The following is a 19,439-nucleotide window of genomic DNA, read 5'->3' as shown; positions in this document are numbered from 1 at the left end:
CTGCATATTATTTTATATTTAGAAATCTAACTTCTAAAAGTAAAGCACGCTATCACTTCTACAAATTCCTTAATATTAGCTTTTAAGTGTATTTGTTACATATTTGTTTCAACTACAAGCCCCCTTGTCTTTTGTAGAATGAGATCTTATGTATGCTTGAGGTCACACTCACTATAGTCACGCAACTTCACTCTACACCACCCTTTCAATGACATCAGTTTATTACTTCAGTCTCTGTCACCAAGGTATTAATTTTACTACAGAACTGACTTATTCTTGATGTGATTTCAATGTCACAGAAGAAATAACACAGGAATGACATAAGCTCCACAGACACACATATATATAAATAAAAGAAAAAGAAAGTATTTTCTATTTTTGTCTAGTAAATATTACTATATTTTCATTTTGTTTACTATACAAAGTTATACGAAGAAAAGAAAAAGTGTTTCATTAAATAAACTAAGCCTCAAGATTAGACAAGGTTACTGAATTCCCAGCACAGGGGCATGCTAATGGTGCCTGCCTTTTTTCTAGACTGTACTACTTAACACTGAGACAGTGTTGTTAATGGTTAACTGAGTAAACCCTATCTACACTCCTCTTTGTTCACATACAATATTTTATTTCCCACTGGGTTCTGTAACATCTTCGTAGCTTTTCTGATTCTCCTCTCCAGATGTGAAAGGACACCTCACAGTTCACAGTTTTATACATGTCCTGCTTGCTACTTCCAGAAAGGAAGTAACAAGCATTAGGAATAAGCAAAGGAAGTAATATTTTTCACAGAAAAGGTCATTGGACACTGGAACAGGCTGCCCAGGTAGGTGGTTGAGTACTATCCCTGGAGGCATATAAAAGACGATTGGATGAGGTGCTCAGGGACATGGTTCAATGGTTGATAGGAATGGTTGGACTTGATGATGCTGGAGGTCTTTTCCAGCCTAGTGACTCTTTGATTCCTATATCAACCAGAACCCTAAAACAATCAGGAGTAATAAGAATAACAAAAAAAGGTGTTTTCATCAGCTTTAGGAAATAAAAAAATCACCCCAAGTAGTACCCTTAACATTTTTGTCCACTTCTTATGCAGTGTAATCCATGGTTTACAGAAAAAGCAGAGATACCAAATCTTACCTGCAGAGGAAGCTCTATTAAAGAATCCAGATCTGCTAAAACCTGCTGTTAACTGTAGTATTGATTAAAGGTTAAGATCAGTGTCTCAGTGTTGCTGGGTTTGACATGTACGCTCTGTAGCACACTGTTCTATAGAATATTTTGCTTGAATGACTGTATTTCATAACTTCAGCTACTACAGTTGTTGGGTTTTTTTTAATATATATTCCATTGTTGGATGACACAGATATACGTATTTTCTCGGAAATAAAAGCAGCTTCTCAAATTTTATGTCGATAAAAATACTGTACAGCAAAAATAACGTAAACCTTACCTGCAACAAATAACAGCCTTACATGACAAAGCCAAATCCAGGAAATATTGTCTCACTCCAAATGTCAAAGCATACTTCAGAGATTTACCATCTATGATGAGAGCAAAATCATTCTCCTTCCTTAAAGCATCACCAAGAGTACTGCAATGATGGCTAAGTGTCTCTCTTGTTCCCTGTTGTAGAAAAAAAATGTGTCCATTATTTTTAATTCCTAGTATTATTAAGTAACCTTTTTTTCCCCAGTGTGATCAGAAACACTGGTGTTTCCTTTCTTGAGGCAATTACTTTTTGATTATGATATCAAATAGAGAGTATCAAAATATTTCTTCACTCCTCAAATAGAGGAGTGAAGAACTCCAAAGTTAAGGTCTGGAACAAGGAACCCTTCCCTGTTTTTTGAACAATCGCAATCTTTGTAAAGCTATTCAGTGAACTAAATAATGAAAACTGCCTCGCTTCATTAATATTACAGGCTAATTGTGTCAGAACTTGTTTACTATTTCAACAGGCTTTAGTTGCAGACATTAATCAACAGCTTCTGCTTGTTCCATCTTTGGCATTTTATTTCATCTGCAAAAATACATTGCTCAAAAGAATTTATACTTGAAATATAGTAATCACAATCAAATTCATACGAGTGGTGAAAATACGTCATTCTAAATGGGTAAAAAATTCTAAAAAGTGCTTATTTAAAAAAGAAAAAGTAGCACACATTTTAATTCACAGTATAGTCTACTCTTAGATGCTACCATTGAATCCTTCAGTTAAGGCACTTGCCCTGCCTGTTGCCGATTCTCATACTTTCCTTTCACTTTTCTGCCCCTTTCTCTCCCTAAGTCCCATCTTGAGCAACCTGACCACAATACAGAGTAAGGTAAACTTCATTTCAGTGTTTTCTCCCAAACCTTTCTGGGCAGTGAATTCTCCCAGTGAGGAAATTCTTTAAGGATCCCTTAGAGGGTGGTAACAGGAGTTATGTTTTTTCACCTCATAGGATTTTTCACTTAATATTGCATTCCTACATTATCTAAAGAATCTCTTCTCTACAAAACACTGTACACTTGAAAGTTATTACTTTTAATCATTATTTGTACTTCAACATCTGATTACAATTTCAGCTGCTTAACCATAATATAATTAATTTTCGGCAGATATATATTTTGTAAGAAATGGCATTGGGACAGTATTTAGGATTAGTTTGCGTGGGCACTGCTAAGTGCTACTAGAAGTGTGTGAAGCTCTGTGCCTGCATGGATGAAGTCATTTCACTATATGAAATTTATTCATCATTCTGAATTCATTTGTGTAGTAGCTACACTGCTGTTTTGCAAGCCTTAGACTATGTTTCTAGTTATTCATGAACATTTTGTCACAAAGACCATACAGTCTTCCAAGTGTGCAATACTAAAATTAACTGAGAAGATTATAAAAACCAAAAAAAAGCAACAGTCCCAAACAAACCCCAAACCCATAAAAGCCCAGCAAACATTGGTTTAGCAGAACATTCCATTTTGTCCAGGTAAATAGATGATCCAAGTTATTTTTCAGGCCAACTTCACCATGTTGTCTGGATATTTTAAGCAGTAAAACAATGTTTCATTAACCGAAAACTGTGCAGGTTTTACTTACATCAAGAGAACCTTCATTTATAACAATTAGTCCCATATTCTTCCTCAAAAGTTTACAGGAGTGACCTGTTAAAAACATTTTTGTTTTAAAAAATTTGTTCTACAAAACCTGTTGTAATATAATAAAGTGTTTTTTTTCCTGTAAAAGAACTACAAATGGATATAAAAATAAGACTCCCCCATCTGAAATAAATGGTAAAAAATTATACTACAATCTATAAAAATGAGACATACAGGTATTAAGTTAGAACAGTCAGAATTTTCCTTGTTGCAACTTGGGACTGTTGTGCCTTATTCACAGAGGTGCTCAAAAGCAGGACAAGAAATATCTTTACAGGGAGTTACAGAAAAGATATCTCCCTTTGCCTTGTAAATTTTCAGAATGCAACTTGCATTTCCTACAAAATTTGCATATATACACGCTCCCATTCTTTTCTTTTATTCTTTGATGCTTTAAACAGAATGTATGCTGTGTGCTAATGAGGCAGGCTGTGTAGACAAGAATATATCACCATTCATAATAAAGTTAAAATACTGGTATTACATGCATTGCCACAAACCTGAAGTTGCTAATGTAAATAGCCTTAGATCAACGGTATTGTGTACACACAAAAAAAAAGTTCTTTAAGATTAAAAATAATAATAGTAATAAAAAGGACCAAAATGATGCTTTACTTTGGGCTCATATGTAGGCAGAAGTGTTGATATGCTCATATACGAAGAATATTACATCTTTAATGCAGCTTTCATGTAACACTATTTAAAAATACAGATTTATCACTGTTGGAATCAGTTAATTAATACTTCTTTTTCTTTCCTCCTTTATAATAAAGGTAAAGTATAAAAGACAACCTCTGATTGACTGTAGGGCTTATAGCTCTTCAATGCACAATGTCTGTTGTTTTGCTCAAGTTAAGATTATGGCCCCTACCAGCTTTCTTGGAAAGAAGGAAAAATACAAAAGAGAAACTAAGTTACATTTCCTTAATACCATTTACTTCCTCTGTAAAAACCCAAACAATGTACTCTTTTTAATTCATTTCAGATGCTACAAAAAAGAAAAATGACTTTTTTTCCTCCTCTCTATGATAACATTAATTTTCTTGCTGATACTGTTTTAACAGAGGAAGAATCCACCATTCCCCACTCTCTCCCTACTAGTGACTGAAATAAATAAGTACTCAATTAAATTCTGTAATGCCATACAACAATATTTTTTACAAGATACCTTCCCATTCTGAAAGCAATTTTACTCTAGCAATTTCCATAATTTCTAAATGTATAACAAAGCTGTCAAATAAATGCAAATACAATACCAATGTTAATGGCAGTCTCTTGTTTGTCCCCAGTAAGTATCCAAATTTTTATGTCTGCTTTCATGAGTGTCTCGATGGTTTCAGGCACTTTGTCTTGTAGTTTATCTTCAATTGCTGTTGCTCCAAGCAGCTGTAGATTCTGTTGACACAAAATATTCAGTATACTTAAGTTTTTTTCAGTCTAAATTCGGTTTTAATCTTTCTGTTTCTTATGTTTAACTTTCTATATTTACAACAAGATTCATGCTCTCTAAATTCATTAATCAGAATTGGTATCATTTAATAAAGATCTCCCAGTTTATTCCTATTAGCTTAAGTTAAATATCTAAGTGGCTTGAAAAACCACACAGTGTGTTATCACTAAAACTTCAGCCAACTATTAACAGTAGCTCAGTAGCTTGTTCAGCAACAGCTACCTTTTCTTGAGGGGCTCCTCTCTGATTTGAAGACTTAAGGACTACTATTATTGTCTTCTCTCACTTCTAATGATTGCTCTTCACCTTTTAACAAAAAAACCTGTTAATTCATCTTAATCTTACAACTACGATCTTGATTATGTTTGCTTTTCCCAAGCAGCAAACCTGTAAGATATTTTTTTCAATTTCTGTACTTTTAAAACAAGTTAAAACCCTGGTAATGACACCACTATAAACCTCATAGTGTGTAATCCTGGTTGCAGAATGGACTGTGTACTACATGCTGAGAAAGCACTTGTGCAGCTAATACAAAAATTTGTAATGGGAGCAGGGCCACCATGGCGTTAACAAAGTTATATAGTTTTAAGACTGTCTTGCACGTGTCTGGATAAACTGCTCATCTATGTAGACTTAAAGTCCCACAAATGACTGAAGCTATATACCCTCACTCTTCTTTTTCATGAACTAAACAATGCAGGTTTTTGAGGCTCGGAATTTTAAGCAGTTTCATCAATGTAATGTCTCTTATCGTTTCCAAAAAAAAACCCGAACGAACAAACCAAACTTCCCCTAAAAAGTCAAGTATCAAAACTTCAAGCAATATCAGTCTCATGAACTCCTTTTGCTCATACATTCAAGAGCCATGGTAGCCTGTTTTTGTTGAGGTAGTGAAGCCTAACAGCATACTTGGCTACTCCAGCAGCTGCATTGCCAGAAACTTAAGGGAAGTGATTATGGCTGCTCTTTGTGGGGCTGCCTTTGGTAGTACCTCCATTTCCTGTGCCTTCAATACAGGAGAGATTGACAAAGTGGAGCAAATCCAGCAGAGGATCACAAAAATAGCCTGAGGCTTGGAGCACACTGTATTAAGAGTAGCTGAGGAAAAAGGACAAGTTTAACATGGGAAAAAAGTAAGGCTAAGGGAGGGATTCCACAGTTGCCTTCTGTTAACTGAAGAGGGCTTGCAGAGAAGCCATCTTCCTCTAAGAGGTGCATGGTGAAAGGGCAAGAAGGAATAGTTGCATTCTGCAGCAACATACATTTAGTTCAGAAAAAGGGGGAAAAGAATAGTTGAGCACTTTAAAAAAATAAAAATTGTCTACTGCAGCTGGAAGAACTCCCTCGTCACACATACTCAAAACTTCAGCAAAGTGCTGTGCAAGCAAAATTAGCCCTGCTTTGATAAGGGATTTGTGTCTACATGACCTTCAGAAGTCTCTTCCAACCTTAACTGCTCTAAGGTTCTATGACTGCTATACAGTAAAGCAGATGTTTGCCTTGTTTTACATGTTTTTAAGCAATAGAGGAACCCTGAAAAAATGTTTTCCAGTAGTTCAACTCAAAATCAATGCTTTCTGGCAAGGTAGCTACTTGCTGCAAAAACTTTGTCACAATAATCTTTCCCTCGTTTTAATACGTGAACTACAAGGACTACAGGACACGTCTGTAAGTACATTACTAGATTTTTTTCTGTCACAATAACAATCCAGATTTCATGGCAGAGAAAGCGAGGCTATTAATTAGAAAAAGATACTCTCCTTGTTGCCACTCCTCCCACCCCGCGCCAAAAAATCAACGGTAAGCTACACATACTTTTTCAATTAGTTCATAGCTCTCCTCAAGTTTGAGTACTCTGTTTTGTATAGCTGTAGAAGCACGGTGATAGACATCTAACCACTCTTGATAATCACCTTCTGAAATCTCAGCCACAGCAAAACACAGAGTTCTTAAGCCTAAAGAGAAAGCAGTTAGATATAGAGAATTCAGTACATGCTGGTCCCTTCAATGATATGCCTGCAATGAGTAACAACTAAAAGTTGAATTTATTCTGTATTTTATGTATGCTTATGCTGATTCTCAACTTACTGATGCATGTCTTGTAGAACTTTAAAAAATATATCTAAAGTAAAAGTGAACAGCAAAAAAAAAAGTAAATAAAAGTAAAGTAAATAGCAATTTATTCAACAAATTAAGTCTTTCAAGGCAGCTGAGTGTAATACAGGTGATGTACTTCACAGGAAAAAATAATGAAATTTTACACAATATATGACTTAGCTTAAACTGTCAACAAAACATGAAACAATCTGAACTTACATTTGCTGAAAAGGTATAGACATTATAGTTTTAATGTTCTGAAAAATCTAATATTGAATTATATTACTGAATAAAAATTTTATAAACCTAAATATCACTGTGCTGGAAAGTAATAAAGTATATCTGCATACTGTGACAACTTCCCTCATCTTCATCCCTTCTCAATATCCTTAATAAATTCACAGCTGAAGTTTGAAATTTACCATCTAGAAGTTGGCTTTGAAATGGTTCAGATTTGATTTTGCCATCACACATGTTTTTTCAGCTTTCTAAATTTTTAAATAAAATGATTGAGTGAGTAAGTTGGCTGAGTGGTGCAGTTGTCACACCAGAAGAACAGGATGTCATCCAAAGGGATCTAGACAAGCTGGAGAAGCAGGGCCCTGTGAACCTCATGAGGTTCAGCAAGGCAAAGTCCAAGGTCCTACACCTGGGTCACGGTAATCTGTAGTTTCAGTACAGACTGGGTTATGACGTGATTTGAGAGCAGCCCTGCCGAGAAGGACTTGGAGGTGCTGGTTGATGAGAAGCTCAACGGGAGCTTGTAGCCCAGTAGGCCAACCATATCCTGGGCTGCATCAAAAGAAGCGTGGCCAGCAGGTGGAGGGAGGTGATTCTGCCCCTTTACTCTGCTCTCATGAGACCCCACCAGGAGAATCTTCCAACCCAAATCATTCTATGATTCTATGTGCACACACAACATTAGGAGCTGTTTTTACTTAATAGTTTTTTTCCTTCAGCAGAAACCTGAATTGAGCACTACAGTCAGAATCTGAGACTGCAAGATTACAAGAAACTTCTGTTTCCTAACAACACATATCTACATTCAATTAAGTAACTAGGTGTGAATTTCCTAACAATTCATTTTCATGTTATGAGAATCTTAGACTTACAGAACATGAAATTGGCATAACTGCTATGTACTGAGAAGAGTACTGCTCTAGCCAAATAATGTCTTATCACGCCAAATTTGCAGTCAGATTTAGGATATGCAGGAGCCAGTGCGCTTTTGGTCTGTCTTCTAGGAGCACCACAACCAAAGATGGCGAAATGCAATCTTTACAGGTTTTTGTTGTCTACAGCTCAGCACCAGCAGCAATTTTGAAATGACCAAGAGGCTGGGCATGAAATAATATACACGTCTTAGATGTAGGAAAGTAGTTTAACCTCTTCATGATGAAAACCACATGCAATCCTAATATCTGGACAAGTGAACAGCATTAGGAACTCAGCTTCTCACCATCTAGACCTAAAGAACTAATTCAAGATTAACAAAGCAACTAGGTTTCTTTTTCTTCCCAATGTGTAATAAGAATATGCTAGCAAAGCCCAAAAGATAAATATGAAGTGAGTGGGAAGAAAGGAATTTATGACTGACTAGTAGAAATATCATTTCTACAATTCTTTCAAAGTGTTTCTTGCAGATGATAGAACGAAGAAAAGAAATTGGGGATACAAGCAAACAAGATTTAAGCATTTGCTTTCTCTTTTTAAATTAGAGCCTAATTATTTCTTCTATTCTTAATTAAAAAAAAGTTTAGTGGAAAACAAAATATTATTAAATCTGTTTCTTAAGAGACTGGAACAAAAACATAGGAAAATTACCCACTTTCTGTATTTATCCAAGCAGGCATTAACACTCAAGCTTAATAAATGCTTAAATGTAAGTGCCAGCCATGCTAACCACTTCATTTTTGAACAACACACCAAGAGCATGCAGCAAATGCCAAGGACATACTGTACTGCCACATGAAAGGATACATATGAGAAACTTTGCAACGTCATCAGCTGCAATTTAAATCTGATGCAAAAATAAATACAAATTTCTTTAATCGATTCCAGAGAAAGACGTACTTATTTTTTATTTTTTTAAAGATTGAATTATATGCTTTTGAAAGGTTAGCAATTCACGCTTCTGAACAGTAAATCTTTTCATCTGTTGAAAAGAAGGGTACAAAAAGTACTTGAACAAACTGGTTAACACTAATACGTATGTACAGTGGTTCTAAAGATGGGTAGATTTTTTAACTTTTTATGTTGATTCATTTGGTTCAACCTGACTCCTTAGGCAAAAATAGTATCAGCTGTACCACTGATTTAATGAGAACAGTAATTATGAACTGGATTGAAGGTTTCCTTGCAGTTCACACAGGACAGCAGACCCTTTTCACTTTTTCTGTAACCACATATATAGACTAATAACCCAAATTAACTTGACATCTAAGTATCTTTTTTGACTGATCCTGGTTAGGCTTTTATAAAAACCCAAACTGCTCAATTGGCTCATACAACTAGATTCATGAGCTCAAAGGGTGCACCTGAAGCTTCATGTTGTACCATCAATCACATTTGTTTAGTTTTAGTTCTGCTTTCTACTTTATTGTGTAACTTATTATAACTTTGATACTCAAAGTCACTTGAGGCTAAGTGCAGAGAACCTGACAAGGAAAACTAACAGAAGAAAAATATCTTGGCTTGCTTCTGCTGTCCCTGATAGAATCAAGAGATTGAAGGTGCTGATTATAAATACTAATGAAAATGCTAAATTGCATTATAAACCAAAAGAGAAAATTAGAGAAGTCATACGTGTAACAGATTGAAAAAGGATCTTTCCTAATATAAGAAGATTTGGCCAAGCCATCAGTTATCAAAAGGTAAGGATTTTATTTTAGAAGGAAAATATTTTAATAAAGTTTGCTTTCCAGTAGAAGCTTATTTCTCAAGACACATTAAAGAATTTTAATATTCTAGTAACAGTGTATTAAAAACAAAGAAGGGGTAAAAACATTGCAGATCAGATTCCCATAGCTATTATAATTCTGCTTCCACCTATTCTCTCACAAATCATCAAAAAATTAAAATGCTGTGATATTTGACATTACAACTCTATAATCCTTTACTAAGACACCAGAAAGGGGAAACGACACAGAAAATCTAGGAAGTGTGCTGTAAGAACTTAATGAAAGCAGTAACCTTTCTACAGACTGCTTTCCTGCTCACATCTATACTGTGGAATCCACTATTATTAAGGAACTAACAGACTGTTTGTATTGATCCCCTTAATTTCTCAGTCTTTTAAATTTTATTTACTATTCCTACTTTATGAAGAAGTTTCTCACCATCATCAACTGCTTTGTAAGAGTCATTGTTAAAACAGCAGAGATACCAAAACACACCAAATAGAAAGCTAGTGCTCACAATTCCCCTTGTTGTCACTGGTGATAGAAATAATATAGCATAAAGCTATCATAAAAGCACTACACTAGTCACTTCCAAGCATCTTCACTTTGGCTGCTTCTTCCTGTGGGCCATCTCTACAGCTTCATTGTGTGTGGGACATGAAAGTGATTGCAGGAAGTGAGATCTTCACAGAAACAAACAATGTGCAATCTGTTTACAGTTTGGAAAAACATTTTATTTAAAAGCCTCCGTTGTGTACTGTGTCAGGTTTTTTTGATGTTGTGTTTTTTTCTTTTTTCTTCAAGCATGAGCTTAATACTGAAACTTCTCCAGAAGAGAAGTATCTTTTCTAGCAGGCATTACTAAAACATAATTTTCAAAAGGTAATGTGAATAAAGCATTACAGCAATATAAAACTGCAAAACTAAAAAGTTGAACACTAACTGAATTTCATATTTAGTTTTATAATAAATAATATCACCTACCTTCTGTAGCAAACTGCTCTAGATGTTTTAAGGTGATTTCTTTGTATTTTGAAGTTTCAGCAAGACGTTCATAAATTACAGTATCCTATAAAACAAATAAAAAGAACTCAGAACAATTTAATAGAAAAATGAGTTTTTGTGTAGACAATACAAATCATGTAAGAAAAGTGCAGAAAACTACACAGCACTGTATTAATTTATTTCAACATTAGAAAAGAATAGAAGAATTTTATTTCAGAAGAAGGAGAAATGGACATTTCAAATCCTCACATTCTTTAAATTTACAAATTCTGCTATGATGCAGTTTTTCTCTCCTACATTTTTTGCTGTTATTTCCCTCAATTTTGAGAAGTGTTGCATATTCCTTTGGCTTGCCACATGAATTCTTCTGATCTCTTAAAATACTGTCTTTCTCTTTAATATTAAGCCCATCAAGTAAAATTAGTGTTTCATAACTGCCATTCTCAAGTTTTTGAGGCCAGGTTGATCTACAGAATATTAAAAACAGCTTCTTCTTTCCACTTGAGAAGATAAAGAACAGATATTTATATTCAATCAACTTTATCTTTTTAAAACTATTCAGGAACTGGATTTACATCCCCCTCTCCCTCAAACTTGACTTAAGATACAGAACAAGAACTCTGTAATTCCTAGATACATTGTGATCAAGATATCTTTCTGGAGATGCTGTTTTCAGGAAAATTTACTTTTAGCATAACATCAATGGAAGTTAAAATTCCCATCTAGTCACTTAGGCTAGGTTACTATTTCTATCTAGTGATTAATGCTCAGCTACTCCAGCAAGTAACTTGTATATTAATCCATACGTTCATTCATCTTCTTGAAGTAAGGAGGAAGCAAACAATAGGAACCCTAAAGGTATTAATCCAGTTCAAAAAAATGTATGAACAGGTCTATCATACCTTCATAGGCAGTTAGTAAAAAACCACATTCAGCAGTTCATCACATTGAACAGCTACACAGTAAAATGATGTAAATTGAAAAAAGCAGCAACATTCCTTTCCCCACATTTTCAGTGTTTTGGCTTTTGCTTTTGTATTGGTAGCGTAAGTTTCTTGACACAGTGAAAACACAATAAAACTTACAGCTCCTTTGCAGTAGAGTCTTAACTTTCCGGATGGTGTGCGAACTATCACTGACATTCTCTTCCTAGCGCTGAAAGAGAAATAAATGCCCTATGTAAGGTGGTTCACAAATATAAATATTTACCAACATCTTACCTAAGAATGTCAATAGGTATCTTATGTAAGACAAGGGAAAAGCAGTAAGGACTATCTATTCCGAGTTATGTTCTCAGATGACTGGGATGGAAAAACAGTTTTCCTGTCTAATAATTAGAGTGAGTGCTGTTTTTCTGTGCATACCTCTGTAGGCCTTCTTCTCGTAAAAAGAAACTTGAGAATCCTCACCTTCACCTGAATATGGTCTACTGATCATAAAAGAGCAACTTAAAGCACAAAGCACTTATGGCCAATATGATGAAGAGGTAGTGCATCATGTATCATTTGAGCTTTTTCTTCCTTTCCAGCCAGAGTCTCTTGTACACTGTGCTGTACTGTGTTGCAATCCTATTATTGTCAAGCCACAGTTTCATTCAACTATGCAGTTTGTGCACTGATTGTGGACATAGCTTATTCTTACTGAAACACAGAATTACACACTCAAAATCATGTACATCTCTGCAACTGGTCCAGGGGAAAAGACAGTGTATGCAATAAGCACAGGGATGACAGGAAGCATAAGACATTCTGTGCTTCTGTGTCCATAACTGACATGGTGCCTTGCTTCCACCTGTCCAACAGACACATACCTTCAGAGTTAGTTTTGATTTGCAAGAGACAGCTGTGTTTTTTCTACTTGTTACAGTTCCAGGTGACAGAATACAAGTATCGGCACAACCCTGAACAATCCCTCCCATGACAGTATGGGGAGCCCTGAACAGCACAGGCTCTGAACCACTTGAGCTTGAGGTACCACAGCAGTTGTGGCATCAGAGCAGAGTATCTACTGGAGGCATTCTATACCCAGGAACAAGTTACCAAGAAACTATTTGTCAACAGAGATTAGCACTGGATTTTATGAATAACTGTCAGATGATTATCAGTTGCTTTCAGTATGCTCAGCTGTCAGACTGAGCTACTTTCCTTGCTATGAACAAAGTATGATTAGCATATCAAAGAAGTCAACTACTTTTTTCACAGGTGCAGCAATGAACACCGTAAAAAGAGAATACCATAAAAGACAATCCTACCAAGCATTCCTACACATTTACTTCCGCAACATATTTCTCTGAAAGACTGCCCTACCAAATGCTGACATTGTTGTACTCTACTTGCAGAAGAATCTTATCTGGCTTGTACTGAAAAGTGGCAAAGAATTAGTTTGCATTTTTTTTTCTGGGGAAACTTGGAATACCTGGAAACTCTTAACTCAATAGCTTAATTGCTACATATTACTTCTCTGAAGGTACATGCTCCTACCCATACAGATGTTGTTGTTTTGGAGCCAAAATATCTCTTGCTGTAGAACAAGGGTGACCTCTAGTGCTTCCAACAGACCAGTTCCAAGCAAAGCTAAATACTGCAGAATAAGAACATAACTACTATAAATACAGAATGCTTAATAATGTTGTCTGATTGGTGTCCACCAAAAAACTTAAACCTCCAAAGGTTAAGACTTACAAGGAATTATCTTTTCTCCATAGAGTATAATGTTTAAATTACAATTTGGGGCTGACACAGAAGTTTAAAAAGATCTATACAATTAAGACAAAGATCAAACCAAAATCAATGTAAGAACCCTTCACTGCTACTCCATGAATTCAGTATAAACTTCCACAGATGTCAAAAGAACAACTATACACTTTGTGCTATGTACCTGCCAGCTTTCCAGAGCAGAAAGTGAAAGAAGTGCATACAGAAAAATGAATCCATGTCATAAATCAGAGAATTTTCAAGTATGTCCTCCACAATATGTAAAATCAACATTAATTGCAAGCGGTCATTAAAAGACATTCAAACACCTAAAAATTACTTTGTCACATTATTTTTTTTTACTCTAGTGATTTTTATGTTTCATTATTTTTGCTATTATTATAACTGTAGGTAATTATTTATCATTTCACCCAACCTATTCATCTTCAGCCTGCCTCTCTAGTACTGCCTTGGATTTTTAATTTTGAATCTTTTTGCTTCTTTAGCTGAGCCCAAGGGAAACATTAATAGGACAGGAAGGAAAACAATGATCGCTTTCCGCAGGCACAATTACAAGTAATCACTCTATGAAAAAAAGAGCTTCTACATACAAATCCCTTCCCTATCCTGTGCCAAAGTAAGCAATGGGCCCATGTGAACACTTAGAACTCACACAGCATACATGGATGCACTTTAAAAAGATCTACGTAACAATCGAAAATGCATCCAGATTTCTTATTAGTATCTTCCCCAGGGCTCAGTGCTGGGTCCAGCCCTGTTCAATGTCTTTATCAATGACCTGAATGAAGGCATCGAGTGCACCCTTAGCAAGTTTGCGGACGACACTAAGCTGGGTGGAAGTGTCGATCTGCTGGAGGGTCGGGAGGCTCTGCAAAGGGATCTGAACAGGCTGGACCGCTGGGCTGAGACCAATGGCATGAGGTTTAACAAGGACAAATGCTGGGTCCTGCACTTGGGGCACAACAACCCTGTGCAGTGCTACAGACTAGGAGAAGTCTGTCTAGAAAGCTGCCTGGAGGAGAGGGACCTGGGGGTGTTGGTTGACAGCGACTGAACATGAGCCAGCAGTGTGCCCAGGTGGCCAAGAAGGCCAATGGCATCTTGGCTTGGATCAGAAACAATGTGACCAGCAAGTCCAGGGAGGTTATTCTCCCTCTGTACTCAGCACTGGTGAGACCGCTGCTCGAATCCTGTGTTCAGTTCTGGGCCCCTCACCACAAGAAGGATGTTGAGGCTCTGGAACGAGTCCAGAGAAGAGCAACAAAGCTGGTGAGGGGGCTGGAGAACAGGCCTTATGAGGAGCGGCTGAGAGAGCTGGGGTTGTTTAGCCTGGAGAAGAGGAGGCTGAAGGGAGACCTCATTGCTCTCTACAACTACCTGTAGAGAGGAGGGTGCTGGCCTCTTCTCCCAAGTGACAGGGGACAGGACAAGAGGGAATGGCCTCAAGCTCCGCCAGGGGAGGTTCAGGCTGGACATTAGGAAAAATTCGTCACAGAAAGGGTCAGTGGGCACTGGAACAGGCTACCCAGGGAGGTGGTTGATTCACCTTCCCTGGAGGTGTTTAAGGCACAGGTGGACGAGGTGCTAAGGGGCATGGTTTAGTGTTTGATAGGAACAGTTGGACTCGATGATCCGGTGGGTCTCTTCCAACCTGGTTATTCTATGATTCTATGATTCATAATTCCAATGTCTTTGACAGAATTTTTTTACTGAAAGCAAAGCATGTGATAAACTCAGCTTACAAGAAAACTAACTAGCCAGTGCTCTGCTGATGCTGCTCTGAAGACAATGTGTTTCAGCCTAGAGTATTTAAACAAGCAATTATTACGTAAGTATATTTAAGGTCAAATGCAAAATTTCATTCTATTAGTCAAGGCAAACGCAAGTCAACAATTACTTGAATCTTACCCCTGCCCCCAAATATATTTTTTTTAATAAATTACATGGTGCCAGGGCTTTCAGAAACACATCTAAAAGTTTAAGCATTTTCCTATACTGCTTTTCACATATTTTTTTAAACTTCTGCGATAAAGGTTTTTTTAGTCTTTGTGCAGAAGCAAAAGTGAAAAATAGGAAAACAGGAAAAACAGGGAAACAGGAAAAAATGTATGCCTCTGAAAATGTTTTATAATAAACCCTTCATCGTGCACACTACTGTAGTATGATCGCATATTACAGAGATAAAATCCATACCTGCATACTTTGCCTGTAGAAATACAAAAATGCAAATGTTTTTACCCATAAAAGAAATTCCTAAAGCATTTTCACAAAAAGACACTGTGCATAACCTGCCTTTTACCTTGTAAATTCCAGGACGTTTAGTAGTTCATATCTCTCTTCCTGTCCCAACTGAAGAATTAAAAAGGGGGAGAATTAATGCACAAACTCTCAAGCAAAAGAATGAAAACCAATGAAACAACATCTCAATAGTTACGTACCATGATGGTGTTATTCAGAAATTATTTAATACAACAGAGTAAATATAGCAACTCATAACTTTACACCAACGTACTTACTGATTCTATGATTACTGAGTCAGGTGTCCTTCCAGTGAATACAAAATGAAGATGCCTGGCTGCTCTGACCAATGCTCCTTCATCTGCAACAAGACAATTTTGCAGATATACCAGAAAACTGTTAGTTTACTCCATGACATAAAAGACACAGTCCAAGTTTTTCTACTTTTGACTTCCTTTTACCCTTATAGATTTTCAAGATTAGATGTAGTGCTGGAATGACCTCTATTTCTCCTGTTCAAACTGATGAAATTAATTTACAGTTCAGAACAAATAATCCCCCATTGGAACATGCTTCTCAGCTCAATAATGAGAACATCCTCTTCAAAGCACCTACGCAAACATCTTCTACAGTGGGGCACTGGACAAGGTACATTTCTTTTCTTTTTCTATAAGTTCTGTTTTAGAAGAGAAAAGGATAAGTCATTCCTGTAAATAATAGATCATTTCAATGCCTACATTGAAGAAACATTTCAAGTGGCAACCCAGTCTCCCAAAGGCATCAGTTCTCTCCAAATGGCTCAGCATGTCAGAACGGAATTTGCTTGCAACACCTAATAAAACACTGCCACGGCCCAGTTAGCTTTATTTATGGCCCTACCTCTGCCCTTGTCTTCCAGTTGGTGAAGGACAGAATTTAGAGAGACAGTCACCTAAAAGCTGGGACAGACAGGGAAGATGAAGGTTGGAGACTCTGTGCTTCATGTTATTTATCCTGTTGTAACTTTTTATAATATATGAGTCCAGCATAGCTAAGCATATTTTAATCATTTTGCCTTGCTTAATCATTTCCTGAATTAAAAACTGCCTGTGAACCACAGGAGGCTTGAACCAGACCACGTGCACTATAACCTTTTTTTGCTTTCTAGCAGAACTTACCACAACTTTTATCCTACAAAAACCATTTATTTTTCATTTTTTATTACAAACACAGTCTTTGTTGTAAATCAATACCACAGTTACCAAGTACAGAATAGGTTCACAAATAAAGGCATCAATCTGTCTCCTGGTTTGATTTCTATGTGCATTTGGACACTTCCTTCAGATGTCCACAGCAATCTGATAACACCTTAGAAGTGCTGCTATGGACAAACACCCTTTGTCCTTACATAATCCGCACGGCACTCATACGTATTTTTAATGCAAATTAGAGAAGTCTAAATCCTTTTTTGATAAACTTGATTTTAGCTGACATTTTTTTTTTCCTGAGGGATATGTTTCCTTTCTTAATTTTGGAAGACACTTCAAAAACTCACTTCAAATAAAATTTGCTTGTTGGGTTCATAGAACAATTTACCATATGATCACTCAGTTATCCAAGTCTCACCTGGGGATGCTGCTTGATATATAATTTTATCACCTTCTCTTTCTGGAACTGCTGTATGACACACTGCCATCATTGTCAAAAACTCACATATTATAGGTGCAGTTGGCTAAAAAAATAAAAAGGAGATGTCAGAGTGTGATTAATCATTTAAGCAATAACTAATTGGAATGTGTAATAGATATAGACAAATAATAGTCAAGAAAAAATTAACGGACGATCTTTTCTCTTCTTTAAAAACTCTAAGTGACTAAACAAAACAGACATTATCTGTACACTAAATTCCAGCATGCAGAATAACTTCTTGGTGCTGTACTTTGATTCAGGCTAAACAGCTAGCATTTGCTATCTAACAATCAAAAGTAGATAACTAAAACATAGAATAATTGGAAGAGGCAATTTATAGCAAAGGTAAGTTGGAATGCTGTACTGGAAAAAATTCTACTTTACTCACTGAAGCCTCTTTGGATGCTGTCTTTTTTACTAAAAATATTCCCTTTTACATTACTTTTTTTTTTAAACTGTATTTGACAATACTTCTAAGAACCTGTAGGAAGATGTAGCAACTGAACCCCAGAATCATGTGGAAAATACTGCAATGTGAGGCAGACAACTTTTAAAGAAAGACACTCTGGGAATGTCTCAGACACTTCAGAGTCTACACAGCTGAAAAAATTTGAATTATTTAGCCAAAGGAGGGGAAAAGAGTGTACATATGCAAACCATTTGATTGTTCTTGACAAATACAGCTAAAAACCTTAGCACAGCTGAAATTTGCAAAAAAAATGAACTGGCCCCTAAATTGTTGTTGAAAAGAAACCCCAGTACACCCCCTAAATAAGTTCAAAGCAGTTACCACCTCAACTGATGTTTTTTTGTAGCATATTAGTAGTTTTGCAGATTAGCAGAATACTAAGAATGTGAACAATGAAGTTAGCATTACGATTATTCTGTAAAATAAAATAAACTCTGAAAACCCAACTTAATTCCACAGTGCAGAAGCACTAATGGGAACTGGCTCCTGTCCTGCTCCACTGAGCCACCTTGATCTCTAAGATGCATTCAGAAGGCTGAATTACAGATTCTTTTCCAAAGCACTTCAGAACACATTTAACATACAGTGGTGCAACCTCTCTTTGAACATATGCCTGCATTTTTAACTTTAAGATGTATAAAAATGCATTTTTATAGCTTGTATGCTCGTATTACATACACTTAATACTACAAATCTACCAGAAAATTTTCAAGATTCAACCAAGGATTTTCTACACAACAGCGGTAACACGATGATGCATCTTCCTAGAACAGAAAATGGACTGCACAAGAAAGTATGGGAGTTCCCTCTGCTTTAGATATGTTTCAGAGATGCACTCATGTTTGTAACACTTAAGGTTGCCTCATTTGTAGGAGCAAAATGCTTTAGTGGCTGCCAGTTGCCCTGAACCTATCCCATTGGGAAGACAAAATTTAAGGAAAAGAAGACAGTAATTTATTTACACTTTTCTTGTACAAATGACAAGCAGACAAGTGGTGATGACAGTACTGTTTCTTAGGCAAATCATAAACTAAGCCATTAACTTTCTGTGAAATATTTTGTCTCTTTGGGGCAAATGCCAGCTTCTAGAATGCCTGATTTATTTCATCATCTGAACTGATGATCTAGCTTCACAGAGGTATGTAGATATGAACAATGTATATGGTTAACTCCTGACTGTTATGTCTAAGTCTGGGTGCAGAAATACTAAGTCATACCAGGACAGTAAGTTAATATGACTAATCCTGAAAGCTTTGATGGATGTCATGACATCATATGAAGAGCATAACTTATTTTTAAACACTCACAGAATGTAGAACATAAGACTAATATACTTCAGACTCATAACACCCGAATCATACAACATTTAAAAAAAAAAAAAGGGCTGGATCTAATTAACAAGTATCAGCAACAATTATAAATGCATTCACGAGGGTATACTGATTTTATGTAAGTATGTGATTTATTTATTTTCCCTCAAACCACACCATCTTTTAACTTACTGAAAGCAACAGCTTGATTTCACAAATCAATGGTAATTTTTTCTATATAACTTACATGATTGCTTTGGAGATTCTCCAGTAACGATGAGTCACTAAATGTTTTTTCTTCTCCATTTTGTGAGCCCTGCCTAGAAATAATTAAGTGGAAAAAAGATCATTAGCTTATTCTTAACAATTCATATACAAATCATCCACATCGCTGTGGTTAGGTCAAAAACAAATTTTGTTTTGTAACTGTTACAGTAGTGGCTGCAATCA

General features: G+C 36.2%; 1 protein-coding gene across 6 annotated transcripts in view; it reads right to left on the bottom strand.

The window, feature by feature from the left end:
• The window catches only part of ATP8A1 (ATPase phospholipid transporting 8A1), a 106,797-nt gene that overhangs the window by 39,076 nt on the left and 48,282 nt on the right, over positions 1-19,439 (bottom strand). For all 6 annotated transcript variants that reach the window (XM_069856118.1, XM_069856119.1, XM_069856117.1 and 3 more), the window contains 10 exons: positions 19,237-19,309; positions 17,148-17,253; positions 15,821-15,903; positions 15,604-15,653; positions 11,676-11,745; positions 10,570-10,654; positions 6,404-6,543; positions 4,395-4,533; positions 3,080-3,144; positions 1,451-1,623 (listed from right to left, as the gene is read on the bottom strand). In XM_069856118.1, coding sequence (XP_069712219.1) covers positions 1,451-1,623; positions 3,080-3,144; positions 4,395-4,533; positions 6,404-6,543; positions 10,570-10,654; positions 11,676-11,745; positions 15,604-15,653; positions 15,821-15,903; positions 17,148-17,253; positions 19,237-19,309 — 984 coding nt within the window. The remainder of the gene's footprint in view (positions 1-1,450; positions 1,624-3,079; positions 3,145-4,394; positions 4,534-6,403; positions 6,544-10,569; positions 10,655-11,675; positions 11,746-15,603; positions 15,654-15,820; positions 15,904-17,147; positions 17,254-19,236; positions 19,310-19,439) is intronic.

Source organism: Phaenicophaeus curvirostris, chromosome 4 (assembly GCF_032191515.1).
Source record: "Phaenicophaeus curvirostris isolate KB17595 chromosome 4, BPBGC_Pcur_1.0, whole genome shotgun sequence".
NCBI lineage: Eukaryota > Metazoa > Chordata > Aves > Cuculiformes > Cuculidae > Phaenicophaeus > Phaenicophaeus curvirostris.
Note: the sequence above shows the minus strand (reverse complement) of the source record. Positions and strands in the feature narration are given on the sequence as shown.